Source organism: Pleurodeles waltl, chromosome 1_1 (genome assembly GCF_031143425.1).
Source record: "Pleurodeles waltl isolate 20211129_DDA chromosome 1_1, aPleWal1.hap1.20221129, whole genome shotgun sequence".
Lineage (NCBI taxonomy): Eukaryota > Metazoa > Chordata > Amphibia > Caudata > Salamandridae > Pleurodeles > Pleurodeles waltl.
Window position 1 is genome coordinate 832990760 of NC_090436.1, and position 14345 is coordinate 833005104.

The window sequence follows — 14345 nt, forward strand, 5'->3', positions numbered from 1 at the left end:
TGACAGTTCTCACTGTAATGTGAAGATAGAGGTCATGTCCAAGTAGATCCTTTTTGACGGAAGTGTAACCAGAACGGTCATTATATTAAATGGCAGAAATATTTGTTCCAAAAATTATCCATAGCAGACCTTTAACACCAAGTGTCAGGACTGCTTTCACCAATTCGCAGGTGACTGAGCAGAGAAAAAGATACACAAAGAGGAAGCTGAGACAGAGCAATCTTAGAAATCAGAAGACGTTTGGCATGAAACAAACTTAATCTCTTCATGTGTGTATCTGCTAAATTACAGTAAATTATGGCAGGTGTCCAGCTTGGAGAAACAACAACATTTTGCCTTGCTAGACTAGACAGCACAGTAGGTAAAGGTAGGTCTTAACGTAAACCACAAGTCTTTGGAGTACCCTGCCTGATGCTAAAGCACTCTGACTACAAAGCATGTTGGAGCCCAATGCACCTCAGGACCTTTGATCAGGGTTTGTAGTGCCTTGAGCTATGGAGTCCAAGGGACAGAAACGAATGAGGATCAGACTAAAGGTTTCATATGTGTGAGACCTCGCAGTTGAGTGCTCAAAGCCCAGTGTTCATTTGGTCATTTGGCACTGGAGAAGCTGGGTTGCTCTTGCAGAGTAGTATGCTATGTTAAACCTGATCATAAGACAACCATTCTGAAGGGAATTCTGTTTAAGACCTCCTCCATATTTTACCACAATTAGAGGATTAAAATTCTGATTAGCAGTGAACCAGTGGCCTGTCATCACTACATTGTGTCTCTTCAGTTCATAATTCATCTCAGCATCTGTCCAGAATATCAACATATTTTCCTTTCTAATCATACTCATCGTTTGATCCCCAGTTAAGACAAACTATTATAAGAAGGCCTGGCGAAGTTTGATGGCATTTATCTGAGTACAAAATCAATAATCACAAAACGCAGGGTTTTAGATCAACAAAAGCCACTTTGACCCCTCACACACTGCTGCCACAAACTTGATCAAGGCTCTAGAAGTGTCTGGGTGCATCTCTTGCATCTATGACATGTTGAAGAGTGCAGAGCTCTACAACATCTACTTACTGAAATACAATTTCGAAAAGACACGAGTCATTTATGGAGACAACACTTTGGGGTCTTACCTGAAGATGTGTCTTCCAGTGCTTTGAACATTTTCTCACGAACATGGTTCTCGACTAGAAATTAGACTTGGCCCATACAATGCCCTAGAGACCTCACTAGATAAAGCTATAAAATAACACCTAATTAAAATTAAGAATCCAACTACTAAGATCATCTTTATCATCAGGATTCACATCCCTCCTCCAGCACAGGGGGCAGATCAGTCTAGTCTGCTAACAGCCCATAATATTTTTAGATACTGGTCAGTTTCTCCAACAGTTTTCCTTCACACAAAGACGTATACTCAACTCCACTGACTTCCATTGTAACAGTTGCCCCTAATGCTTAATTTGAGCTGGTAGTTGCCTGTGGGGGTCACCCAAACTCATTTTTGGGGTCCAGTACTTATTTTTGCTCCTCAGACATTTTCCAGGTGGAAGAGAGGGAAAACTTACAAAACGGAAAGAAGAAAGAAGGGAAAGACAGAAAAATTATCACAAAGGGGAAAGCAGGAACCTGTAAAAGTGAGCTAAAGGGGGCAGGGGCGTCTGGCAGTGATTAAACATGTGTAACCTTGGTATTGGAGTGCTAACAAATAATAGCACTGCCTGCAGGCTTCTAAGCAGCACTTTGGGCACTAGCACTTATGCTATTACAAATTAAGTGCTGTTGGCCCCATTGCCTTTGCTCAAAAGTGTTTTGTTTTTTTCCCTCTTTTTTCCTTTTTCTTCTTAGTGGCAACGTGTATATTATCAGTGGGCTATCCAAATTGTTCTGGACCTCAATTCCTTATTATTTTAAATGTATTCGCTTTGAATTACATTACCTGCATCGTTCTGCTTCTCTAAGCGATTGTCTTGAGCTCCATCATATACGTAAATGTGAACCATGTGTACTAAAGGAGCTCAGGGGTCACATGCTACAAAATGTCTGGGCTACCCTTTCACCTCAACTCAGTGACTGAACACTTTACCAACACCAGAAAATGGTTGCTTTTGGCTGTAATCTTACAATTTCATCAGAAGGACTGGTGTTTAACAGTACAATACCATTTCTTGAAAGTTGTTTATTATACCTTCAGATGCCATCGCAAACATTCTTGGCCAGTACAACCAAACTCTAAAACAAATATCACAACCACTCAAGTTACAAACAAAACCCAAAAGAGATGCTCCCATTGGTATAATTTGCACCACTGTGATTCGATATTACCCACGGATTGGAAATGTCCTGACATTGAATGACCATGGAATGTGGCCAAATAACTCATTTCATACAAGATGCTGGAGGGCAATGGTAAATTACTCGCAATCATCCATACTTGTTTATCAGCTCAAAAAGCATCTGCTTTCTCCATCGTACATGTATCAATTGCCTCTAAGGGTCAAACAGCTGTTTGTCGCCGTTTAATTAGTACTGGTCTATCTGACTGTGGAGCCATTGAGTTGAAGTTGCTAGAAATCCCACGTCAAAACCAGCAGACCCTAACTGTAAAACAGGAGCTAAGCATATCGCCCTGGCTCCTCAACTTGCATAACACTCATTTATTCAATGTGTGTGCTTTATTCATTATTTGGTTGCTATTTTGTTACTGTAACTATATTTATATATATTTCAATTATTAAGGTGTTGTTCTTTTAAACAAAATTATAAACGGACAGTTCCATTTATAATTGTGTTTTGTTGCCCTTCAACTCAACTTGCATATCACTTGCTTTGATTTAAGCCTTGATTGCACATCTAAGGTATCCATAGTGCTGTCAACCGAGTATCTATTTTGGTACTGGTAAGCTGTCCCTGCAGCGTGAAAGGATCAAGAAAAAGGTATGACTCAGTGGAAAGCCAAAACAGTAGCATTCTACAGAAGCAAGCAAATTCTTCATCTGTTTATATTTCAGATATCCACGTAAGATCTGGCTTTTTGAAAAATACCTCATGACCTTAAGAAAGGGTCGCTCAATCAGTGCACCTATCACTAAAAGAGTAACATTATCTACTGCTGCTTTCAAAATAAAATAATGAAATCCTGCTTTAAAAAGGCGCTTTACGAGGGCTTTATTCCCAGACCATGATGCTACAGATTCAAGTTTTCAAATACTCCGAAATCAAATTAGTAATGTGATGGACCGAGTACCACAAGCAGAGTAGGGTTTGTGCTACATAATTTGAGCACATGCAATTAATGATTTGGTGGCTTCAAGAAAGTAGCTGAACTGTGAAAAATACACTGAAAATATCCCATACTAACATTATGCACAAGGCCTTTAATATGTGTGTTCTACTGGAATCAAAACACCTGAATGAATGCCTCCCCCCAGCTATTCAGGCGGAGCGAGAAACTCCGAGATCTTATTATTAACCACACTGCCTTAAAGTCCTGCTTAAGATACACACCCATCAGCTCGAGGTCTTTGCATAACACAAAGCGGTCCCCCAGGCAGCATGCACAAATGCTCGTGATGAAAGCCTGCAAAACTGCGTAAGTTATTAATCAGATTAATTTAGGGTGGGTTGAATAAGAGAAATTTGATAGGACAGGAATTCAAGAATAAAAAGGACAAAATCATCTGTGCAATATTTTTTGTGTCTCTCTGGAAAGTTTAGACAACCAAGGGAATGCTGTCAAAATCCAAAGTTCTGACCACAAATATTTGGTTGCTTTCCATGACCAGACGTTAATATCAAAGGTCAATTAGATTTTTCGACCCGTTCTCTACGAAATACAGAATGGCAGTCAACCAGGGGCCTGTCATCATTACATGGTGTCTCTTCACTTCATAATTCATCCCAACATCTGTCCAGAATATCAACATATTGTCCGTTCTAATCATACTCATCGTTTGATCCCCAGTTAGGACAAGCTATTATAAAAAGCCTGACAAAAGTCTGATGGAGTCTATCTTAAAACAAAATCAATAACAATTTCATCAGATGTGCTCTGCATCAATATTAAAACAAACTAGCTGGTGCAAGTTCAAGATATGAACTTTAGCAAATACGTTTTTTCAACTGTTAAATAATTATTTTTTTCAAGTCTTTCAACTTTACGCATAACAGTTCTTTTACCTGGGGTACATACATTACTTTAGGTTTGATTATGAAAGAGGAAAAAGTAGGGCCACACTACAAGTTACTAATGATAGTGAATCTTGTGCTCCTAGTAAAACAGACCCTATCTTCCAAACTAATGGGACGCCGCTTTGGGCATGAAATAGGCAGTCTCGTAAGTCTTGCGCAGTCTAAACAGAGAACCTCCACGTTTGACTAACCTAACACACACTCAGGTACTCCCACAATATGCCTCTCTTTCCTTTGTGTACACCACTGTTATGTCCACAGGGACCAGAAAGAGCTGATTGTTTTGTGCATTTTCAGGAGCAATGGACTGGTAGGACAAGAAGTGAAAAAGTCACTGTACTGAGTATTCCAATTCCCCTCGACTAATAGAACAAGACAAAATATTTAAACACTCGGGTAAAGCTGGGTTTGGACAGCTAACACCCATTGCGTTTTAGATGTTGCCAAAGATATTACTCAACACGGTCTGATTATGCCAAGCATAACCTCTGGAGATGATGGTCAATGCCCAGGGCTTGCAAAAATCGTGAAATACAGTCAATGTGGCTGCCTTACATTGCACATCTACAGGACTAGAGGTACATGCAGATGTAATGCTACTAACCATAGACTGGACCAGACCCAACGCTGGTTTCACTGAGAAAATACAGCCTCCCGTGGATTACCACTCCACAATACAAGTGACAATCCAACTCAAAATAAATCTATTGCAGGCTATCATTAAAGACAAAAAACATTCTGGAGGATTGTATGTACCTCATAAAATGTAGAAACAAAACTGTAGTGCCCTACAACCTTTCTTTAATGTACACCCTCAATGCGATCCAATGAAAGAGTTGGCAACTTGTCAAATATCCTCCCCGGCACAACTGTCGGAGATAGAGCGACCATTCATGTAACCAGTTTAACGTAAGGAAAACCCAGGGAAAGAAGCAGCTTATGGTCCAAAACACACAGCAAAGACTATAATGGGAAACAGGGTGGGTTCTCCATTTCGGACCAAAAAGTGAAAAAAAAAAACAAGTGTTCTGTTATAGAAGGAAGGAGCAGAGGAATAATCTCCTATGGTTCAGCATCGTCCTATAAGGGCCAAAAGTAAAGTATTTGCCAGGTGCCTGCACAGTCCTCAAGAACTCAAAATTACAAAAAAAAAAAATTATTGGTCATAGTGCAAAGCCACTTACTTTTTTTTGTTCCAGACCTCTCCCTCATTCATCAAAGATGTTTTCAGGCGAATTTCTAAAACCCTGAGCTCTAAAAGCACTGCATCCTGCTACTGATGTAATGATCTGTTGCCAGTGCATGCCTAGTATACTTTGGGGTGAAGTTTTTAAGATGTCTGGTCAATGTCCAGGGCGAATTCAACATCAAAATGGTCACAGTCAACGTTGGAGAGGTCAAGACTAAGGTCAAAGGTTTGATCAGTGTTACGTTGGCCTCAGAAGACATGGATCTTTCTGGTTTTTACAATGAACTTCCCAAATTTGAAGTTGAGGAAGTAATGGGCAACATCAAGACCGGAGTTGGCATTTAGAGCCTCCAGGCTAATGAGGTTGGCTTCACCAGAGGTCTACACATTGACACTGTCCCAGAATGTTTGCAGCAGTTCCAGCGAGGGCTGATGCCACAATGGAAGAAGCAGGTTATGAGGCTCAGTGCGTCTGAAGGCCAAAACAATCCTCACAGCAATACACATCGGTTTTATTGGACATTATGACCTGTACAAGAAGGGTTATAACCTACTCTTTCAAGCATGCAAAGGTGTCCTCTCTGCTCTTCAGTGCATCATTTTCAGTGACACAGTAGAGGGCCACTTAAGGCACATCCTCTTTGCCTTAAGATGCATGATTTCCTTTACAGAAAATATGAATTGGCCCCGCTACAAAATTATTTGCCAATCTGACAATACTTCCCTGCTTTAATTAGGTAAAGGAAGTAGATGCTGTGTCCATACAGATCCTCCAGGAAAATCTTTCTATTTCCACGGTCTTGCAAAGTTTGAAAAGGCTAGGTTTCTACTCTTCTTCCATGCTCAAAATAAACAAATTGCAGCTTGAGACATAAGCTTATGTCACAAACAATTGGCCCAAAAAACATAATGCATTAATTTTCCCTATGTACTGAGGGGTAAAAACGGTTATAGTAAATGAGCCGTGTTAAAGCCAGAATGCAAAATAATTTTCTTCATAGTATACCTTCAGTAGAGGTCAAATGCAAAAATATATTTTGTATAGCAGGAGTTATTTCGTTTTTAGAAGCTCTACAAAGCACAAAAGAGAAGGGGGTCTCCTGTCGTCACTGACTCAGCATGCTTTGAAATAATACGAAAGGCTCCTTGGGAGGCCAAACTCAGGACCAATCTATTTGGTGGCTGAAGTGGCAGAGACTAGAAAGTCTAACTATAGAGATGAGTGGGGGCTGATATAGAGTAAGTAAATGTACTACAGTTGTATTAACGTACCAATGATTCACAACCTAGCCTTGGACAATATTTCTAAATCATGTGAATCAATGAACGATCCAAAGCTGTAAAACTAATTCATTTAGACTTGTGTTTGGACTACTCAGTGACACTAAAGTTTCCCCCAGCAGCAGGTAGCTTATCCCAAGACCCACTACAACAGTGGTGCAGGATAATATGCATGTAACTAGCATTAACTACTTGGCCACAATTCTTCCAAATGAAAGAAAAGCAGCCTCCACTTTTGTTTTGAGCAAAATATCTTTGAGATTAAATTATCTGTGCTGGCAGTAAAAAATATATTGCATTGATTTTTAAACATTGTTTTTTATCTTTACAACTTACAAGGAAACAAAAGTGACGGTCCATTGCCAGAAACATACGTCTCATTGTAGTGTTTTGTTACTGATTTAATAATAGGGTCATGAGTGTGACACTTAGAGTGGAACATCGCTAACAGCATTGAAGGACTGAGGGAGTCCTGGCCATACAATTTTAGGGAGTGCTTAATACAAACATTCTAGTACCTAGTAACCCCGCCTGAATCTGGAGATGGGTGGAGGTGATCAAAGATCACCCACAAAAAACCGTGGGTATGTTGCTAAGACCCACCGCTACATAAACAAGGTGTAACAGTGTAAAATGGCATACAGTCCGGTAATAGTGGATTTAAATATCTTGGCAGCCTAAGGACGTCATGGTCACTGTGATGACCCTTAGTTAAGTCACAAATCAGAACTCACGAGTTGAAAAGGTGGGTTGATTGTTGCTACTTCTACTTTTCCTTTGTTGGAAATCCAAGTTACATTGCAATGTTAATGTGTTTATTTTACTGCTAGAGTGCTTTCAGTAATAGGAGCCAGGTGATTGCAATTTTCTGATAACCTTTTGTAATGCTTCTGATTTTTTACCTGCTATAAGGAAAGATATAACAGCTTTTTAGGAGTGTGAACATGGTCTAGAACAAAGCGCTTGTCAAGGGATTCCGAGCTTATACTGAGTACTCGGATAAACGTCTGTTAGTGTGGCATGAGCACCAGTGAGCCGGAGATCTAGGGATACATCAGAAACCAAGCTACTTACTGAGAGGCCTCATAAGAGGTAAGGCTATCAATGAGACAATGGTCCACGCGAGTGCCTGGTCCTAAGAAACCTTGTAGTTGGACTGGAAGTCCTGCAGGAACAAAGGTTTAGGAAAACGCAAAAAGGGCATCATGGGCCCCGCTGTGAAGGCTGCACAAACCAAATTTAGCTGCAATTTTCAAGTAAAAAAATGTGAGGAATTGGGTGGCACCATAAATGCTGGAAACAACTTGCATTTTGGAGTTTGAAGGCACCACAAAACTAACCCTGTTCCATGTTTTGATGCGCTCGTCACCCACTTCGCTCTTTAGATTCGTGGGTGTTGACAGGGCAAACCCTAATCACTGTATTAACAGATAGGTAATCAGAGGCTTATCACCAGATACGTGTCTGCAGAGGTACAAAACATGGATATTGCAGAGCTAAGGACTGCCTATTCTGTGGGTTCCAGGAGCCAACATTTCTGAGCCTAGGAAGAGGAAATGACCCTTTTATACAGGGCTTAGGCCACTATGGTGGGTTCTGCATGACAAAGCTCAGTAACCTGACAGCTGGCTTTGATCAAGACTAACCCTCCTGAAAAACCAGGGACAATTTACAATTTTTACAGCCTTTGCTAGAACCACTAGACTGCACTTGGGGCATGATCTTAGCAATCATCCCCCGCACCACAAAGATCAAGCTGGTACTTGTGTAGAGTATCAATGATTTTATTTGATGGGTGGGGGTTCCTTCAAAACTAGATAGATAATAGTGTTCTCAAGCTAATGCTCCATGGAGTACCCATGTGGTTCCAAGATTAGGTGCTAAATCAAAGGCAGCTATTGGCTTTAACAGAACCTCAGGTAGCCGTCCAGTCCTACTTGTCCCTGCACCTTTTGCTGAAGTACTAAAGTAGGCTACGTAGCCACACCTGTGGAATCCCTGCTTCTTAAGGCCAGATTGGCATCTAAAAGACATGCCTAGCAGATTATTTACAATAGCAATTTGCCAACTGACTGCAAGACTCTTTCCTGTGTTGGAAATTTTGACCAGAAAGAACTGATCACAGGAATAGGGGCTAGGGAAACAAGCACATCTAAACCATCAGTTTTTAAATTAAGCAGCAGCTCTTACAAGGTCACATTTACTCTGATGATTTAATAAGAGATCATCTTCCAAATACAATAATTACCAACAAAACTGTTTTAGAAGTAGATGGATCGCCATGCAAAACATTATGAACATATTTTAACGTAGAAAAAAAAACACATAATAAATCACTTACGGAGATAAAAGACTCGCTGTTTCCTTGCTGTACTTCTGTCTTACTGAGTGATTGAAGCTTTACATTGAGGTAGGTTGTATGAAGGTCACTGGTAAACACCATCTGCTCATCAAAATAGAAATATTAACATGTTTAGTGCTCGTTTACATTTTTGTTTATATAGAAAAATAAACATATTTCACTCATCCAGCAATCCCAGTCTAATTCACACACTAAACAGTCTCCTTCCAGGAGAAAGCTCCACAGAAAAAGGTTTAATTATGAAGGAAATGATTTTGGTCTCACTAATGTATTGACGCATGTGTAAGTTTTTCTTTAATTTTCAAGTGACAGTTTTATACACAAATTATATATATATATATATATATATATATATATATATATATATATATATATATATATATATATATATGGAAAATGTCACTTACCCAGTGTACATCTGTTCGTGGCATGAGACGCTGCAGATTCACATGCTTTGCACATCCCGCCATCTAGTGTTGGGCTCGGAGTGTTACAAGTTGTTTTTCTTCTAAGAAGTCTTTTCGAGTCACGAGATCGAGGGACTTCTCCCCTTTCGGCTCCATTGCGCATGGGCGTCGACTCCATCTTAGATTGTTTTCCCCGCAGAGGGTGAGGTAGGAGTTGTGTATTATAGTAATAGTGCCCATGCAATGGAGTAAATATGTATGTACATAATGTGGTTTAAAGTGATATATTTTCAAATTTACAAATGTTGAAGAACAACTTCGAAACGGCTACAGGCTCCCGGGGAGGAGGGTGGGCGCATGTGAATCTGCAGCGTCTCATGCCACGAACAGATGTACACTGGGTAAGTGACATTTTCCGTTCGATGGCATGTGTAGCTGCAGATACACATGCTTTGCATAGACTAGTAAGCAGTTATCTCCCCAAAAGCGGTGGCTCAGCCTGTAGGAGTTGAAGTTGTTTGAAATAAAGTTCGTAGTACTGCTTGTCCTACTGTGGCTTGTTGTGTTGTGTTGTTAACACATCCACGCAGTAATGTTTGGTAAACGTATGAGGCGTAGACCATGTGGCTGCCTTACATATTTCAGTCATTGGAATGTTTCCTAGAAAGGCCATAGTAGCACCTTTCTTCCTAGTTGAATGTGCCTTTGGTGTTATAGGCAGTTCTCTTTTTGCTTTGAGTTAACAGGTTTGAATACATTTAACTATCCATCTGGCAATGCCTTGTTTGGATATTGGATTCCCTGTATGAGGTTTTTGAAAAGCAACAAACAGTTGTTTTGTTTTCCGTATTTGTTTTGTCCTATCAATGTAGTACATTAAAGCTCTTTTGATGTCTAATGTATGAGGTGCTCTTTCAGCAACAGAATCTGGTTGTGGAAAGAACACTGGTAGTTCTACGGTTTGATTTAAGTGAAACAGTGATATGACTTTTGGTAAGAACTTTGGATTAGTTCGTAAAACTACTTTATGCTTGTGTATCTGAATAAAGGGTTCTTGTATGGTAAATGCCTGTATTTCACTTACTCTTCTTAGAGATGTGATGGCAATGAGAAACGCTACTTTCCATGTTAAATATTGTATCTCACATGAGTGCATGGGTTCAAACGCTGGACCCATGAGCCGTGTTAAGACAATGTTGAGGTTCCACGAAGGAACTGGTGGTGTTCTTGGTGGGATAATTCTTTTCAGTCCCTCCATAAAAGCCTTTATGACTGGGATCCTAAAGAGTGAAGTTGAATGCGTAATTTCCAGATAAGCTGAAATTGCGGTGAGATGTATTTTAATGGATGAATACGCTAGTTTTGACTTTTGTAAGTGCAGTAAGTAGCTTACGATGTCTTTAGCAGATGCGTGTAAGGGTTGAATTTGATTACTATGGCAGTAATAAACCAATCGTTTCCATTTATTTGCATAGCAATGTCTTGTTGTAGGTTTTCTAGCTTGTTTTATGACCTCCATACATTCATGTGAAAGGTCTAGATGTCCGAATTCTAAGATTTCAGGAGCCAAATTGCTAGATTCAGTGATGCTGGATTTGGGTGTCTGATCTGTTGTTTGTGTTGAGTTAACAGATCTGGTCAGTTTGGCAGTTTGACATGAGGCACTACTGAAAGGTCTAGTAGTGTTGTGTATCAGGGTTGTCTTGCCCAAGTTGGTGCTATTAGTATGAGTTTGAGTTTGTTTTGACTCAATTTGTTTACTAGGTATGGAAGGAGTGGGAGAGGGGGAAAAGGGTATGCAAATATCCCTGACCAACTCATCCATAACGCATTGCCCTGAGACTGATCCTGTGGGTACCTGGATGCGAAGTTTTGGCATTTTGCGTTTTCTTTTGTTGCAAATAGATCTATTTGTGGTGTTCCCCATCTTTGGAAGTAAGTGTTTAGCATTTGGGGTTGAATCTCCCATTGGTGGATCTGTTGGTGATCCCGAGAGAGATTGTCTGCTAACTGGTTCCGAATTCCTTGAATGAACTGCGCTATTAGGCGAATGTGGTTGTGAATCGCCCAATGCCAAATTTTCTGTGCCAGGAGACACAACTGTGTTGAGTGTGTTCCTCCCTGTTTGTTCAGATAATACATAGTTGTCATGTGGTCTGTTTTGACAAGAATGTGTTTGTGTGTTATTATAGGTTGAAAAGCTTTCAGCGCTAGAAATACTGCCAGTAATTCTAAGTGATTTATGTGAAACTGTCTTTGTTGAGGGTCCCATTGTCCTTGGATGCTGTGTTGGTTGAGGTGTGCTCCCCACCCTATCATGGAGGCATCCGTTGTTATTACGTATTGAGGCACTGGGTCTTGGAAAGGCCGCCCTTTGTTTAAATTTATAGTGTTCCACCATTGAAGCGAGGTGTATGTTTGGCGGTCTATCAACACTAGATCTTGAAGTTGACCCTGTGACCATTGTGATTCTAGGCACTGTTGTAAGGGCCGCATGTGCAATCTTGCGTTTGGGACAATGGCTATGCATGAGGACATCATGCCTAGTAGTTTCATCACTATCTTGACCTGTACCTTTTGTTTTGGGTGCATGGCCTGTATTACATTGTGAAATGCTTGTACCCTTTGTGGACTTGGAGTGGCAATCCCTTTTGTTGTGTTGATTGTTGCTCCTAAGTATTGTTGTTCTTGACACGGCTGAAGGTGTGACTTGTTGTAATTGAGTGAGAAACCTAGTTTGTGAAGGGTTTCTATGACATACTTTGGGTGTTGTGAGCACCGTTCCTGCGTGTTGGTTTTGATTAACCAATCGTCTAGGTACGGGAACACATGTATTTGCTGCCTTCTGATATGAGCAGCCACTACTGCCAGGCATTTTGTAAAAACTCTTGGCGCGGTTGTTATCCCGAATGGCAACACTTTGAATTGGTAATGTACCCCTTGGAATACAAACCTTAAGTACTTTCTGTGTGAAGGATGTATCGGTATATGGAAGTACGCATCCTTTAGGTCTAGTGTTGTCATGTAGTCTTGTTGTTTGAGCAATGGGATTACGTCCTGCAGTGTCATCATGTGAAAGTGATCTGATTTGATGTAGATATTTAATGTTCTGAGATCTAATATAGGTCTTAGAGTTTTGTCTTTTTTGGGTATGAGAAAGTACAGCGAGTAAACTCCTGTTCCTCTCTGATGAATTGGTACCAGTTCTATTGCATGTTTTTGTAACAACGCTTGGACCTCCAGTTGTAGAAGATCCATGTGTTGTTTTGACATATTGTGTGTTTTCGGTGGGACATTTGGAGGGAATTTTAGAAATTCTATGCAATAACCATGCTGGATAATTGCTAGGACCCAAGTGTCTGTTGTTATCTCCTCCCATTGTTTGTAGAACTTGGTTAGTCTCCCCCCCACTGGTGTTATGTGTTGGGGATTTGTGACGTCGAAATCACTGCTTGTTCTGTGGCGTTTTGGGACTTTGGAACTTTCCTCTACTTTTTGGGAACTGTCCACCTCTATAGTGTCCCCGAAAACTTCCCCGCTGATATTGGCTCTGATAAGTGGGCCTTGTTTGTGAGGTTGTGGGTTCCGTGCTTTGTCCTCGAAACTGTGATTTTCGAAATGTGCCTCTGCTCTGTGGGGAGTAGAGTGCGCCCATGGCTTTGGCCGGATCTGTGTCTTTTTTAAGTTTTTCTATGGCAGTGTCCACCTCCGGCCAAAACAACTGCTGTCCGTTAAATGGCATATTCAGCACAGCTTGTTGTATTTCCGTCTTGAATCCTGATGTACGCAGCCATGCGTGTCTCCTTATGGTCACTGCTGTATTTACTGTCCTAGCAGCTGTATCTGCTGCATCCATTGCAGAGCGTATTTGATTGTTCGAGATGCTCTGTCCTTCCTCCACCACTTGTTGGGCCCTTTTTTGGAACTCTTTAGGCAAGTGTTCAATGAAATGTTGCATTTCGTCCCAATGAGCCCTATCATATCTCGCCAGCAATGCCTGTAAGTTGGCAATGCGCCATTGGTTGGCTGCTTGTGCTGCAACCCTTTTCCCCGCAGCGTCGAATTCGCGACTCTCCTTGTCTGGAGGTGGTGCGTCTCCTGAGGTGTGTGAGTTCGCTCTCTTGCGAGCTGCCCCTACTACCACAGAGTCTGGTGTTAATTGCTGTGTGATGTATACAGGGTCTGTTGGTGGCGGCTTGTATTTCTTCTCCACCCTTGGAGTTATGGCCCTGCCCTTCACAGGCTCCTGAAACACCTGTTTGGAGTGTTTTAGCATTCCAGGTAGCATAGGGAGACTCTGGTACTGGCTATGTGTGGACGATAGTGTGTTAAATAAAAAGTCATCCTCAATAGGCTCAGCATGTAGGGTGACATTATGGAACGCCGCTGCTCTTGACACCACCTGTGTGTAGGCTGTGCTGTCCTCAGGTGGTGACGGTCTCGCTGGATAACAGTCTGGGCTGTTATCTGATACTGGCGCATCATAAAGATCCCATGCGTCGGGATCATCCTGACTCATTCCAGTATGAGTTGGAGACTGCATTAGTGGTGGAGTGGCTATCGGTGATGGTTGTGTTGAGCGTGGTGGAGATGGTGGCGGGGTTACTTGTCTTGCCACCTTTGCCTGTGGCTGCTTGTCTTTCTCTTGGAAGGCAAGTCTTCTTTTCATCCGAATTGGGGGAAGAGTACTTATCTTCCCTGTGTCTTTTTGGATGTGGAGCCTTCTTTGAGTGTAATCTGGCTCCATTGACTCTAGTTCTTGTCCGAACCTATGTCCTTGCATTTGTGAGGACAGTCCCTGTTCCTCTGTGTAGGAACTTGATTTCGGTTCCGAGGCCGGATGTTTTGGTATGGAAACTTTTTCGGCAGTCTTTTTCGGCTCCGACGCCACTTTTTAAATTTTCGGCGTTCCGAT

The 14345-nt window shown here is 41.3% G+C and overlaps 1 protein-coding gene across 1 annotated transcript in view; it reads right to left on the reverse strand.

The window, feature by feature from the left end:
* CEMIP2 (cell migration inducing hyaluronidase 2) overlaps window positions 1-14345 on the reverse strand; it is a 371877-nt gene that overhangs the window by 35712 nt on the left and 321820 nt on the right. The window contains exon 21 of the mRNA XM_069228897.1: window positions 9003-9104. Coding sequence (XP_069084998.1) covers window positions 9003-9104 — 102 coding nt within the window. The remainder of the gene's footprint in view (window positions 1-9002; window positions 9105-14345) is intronic.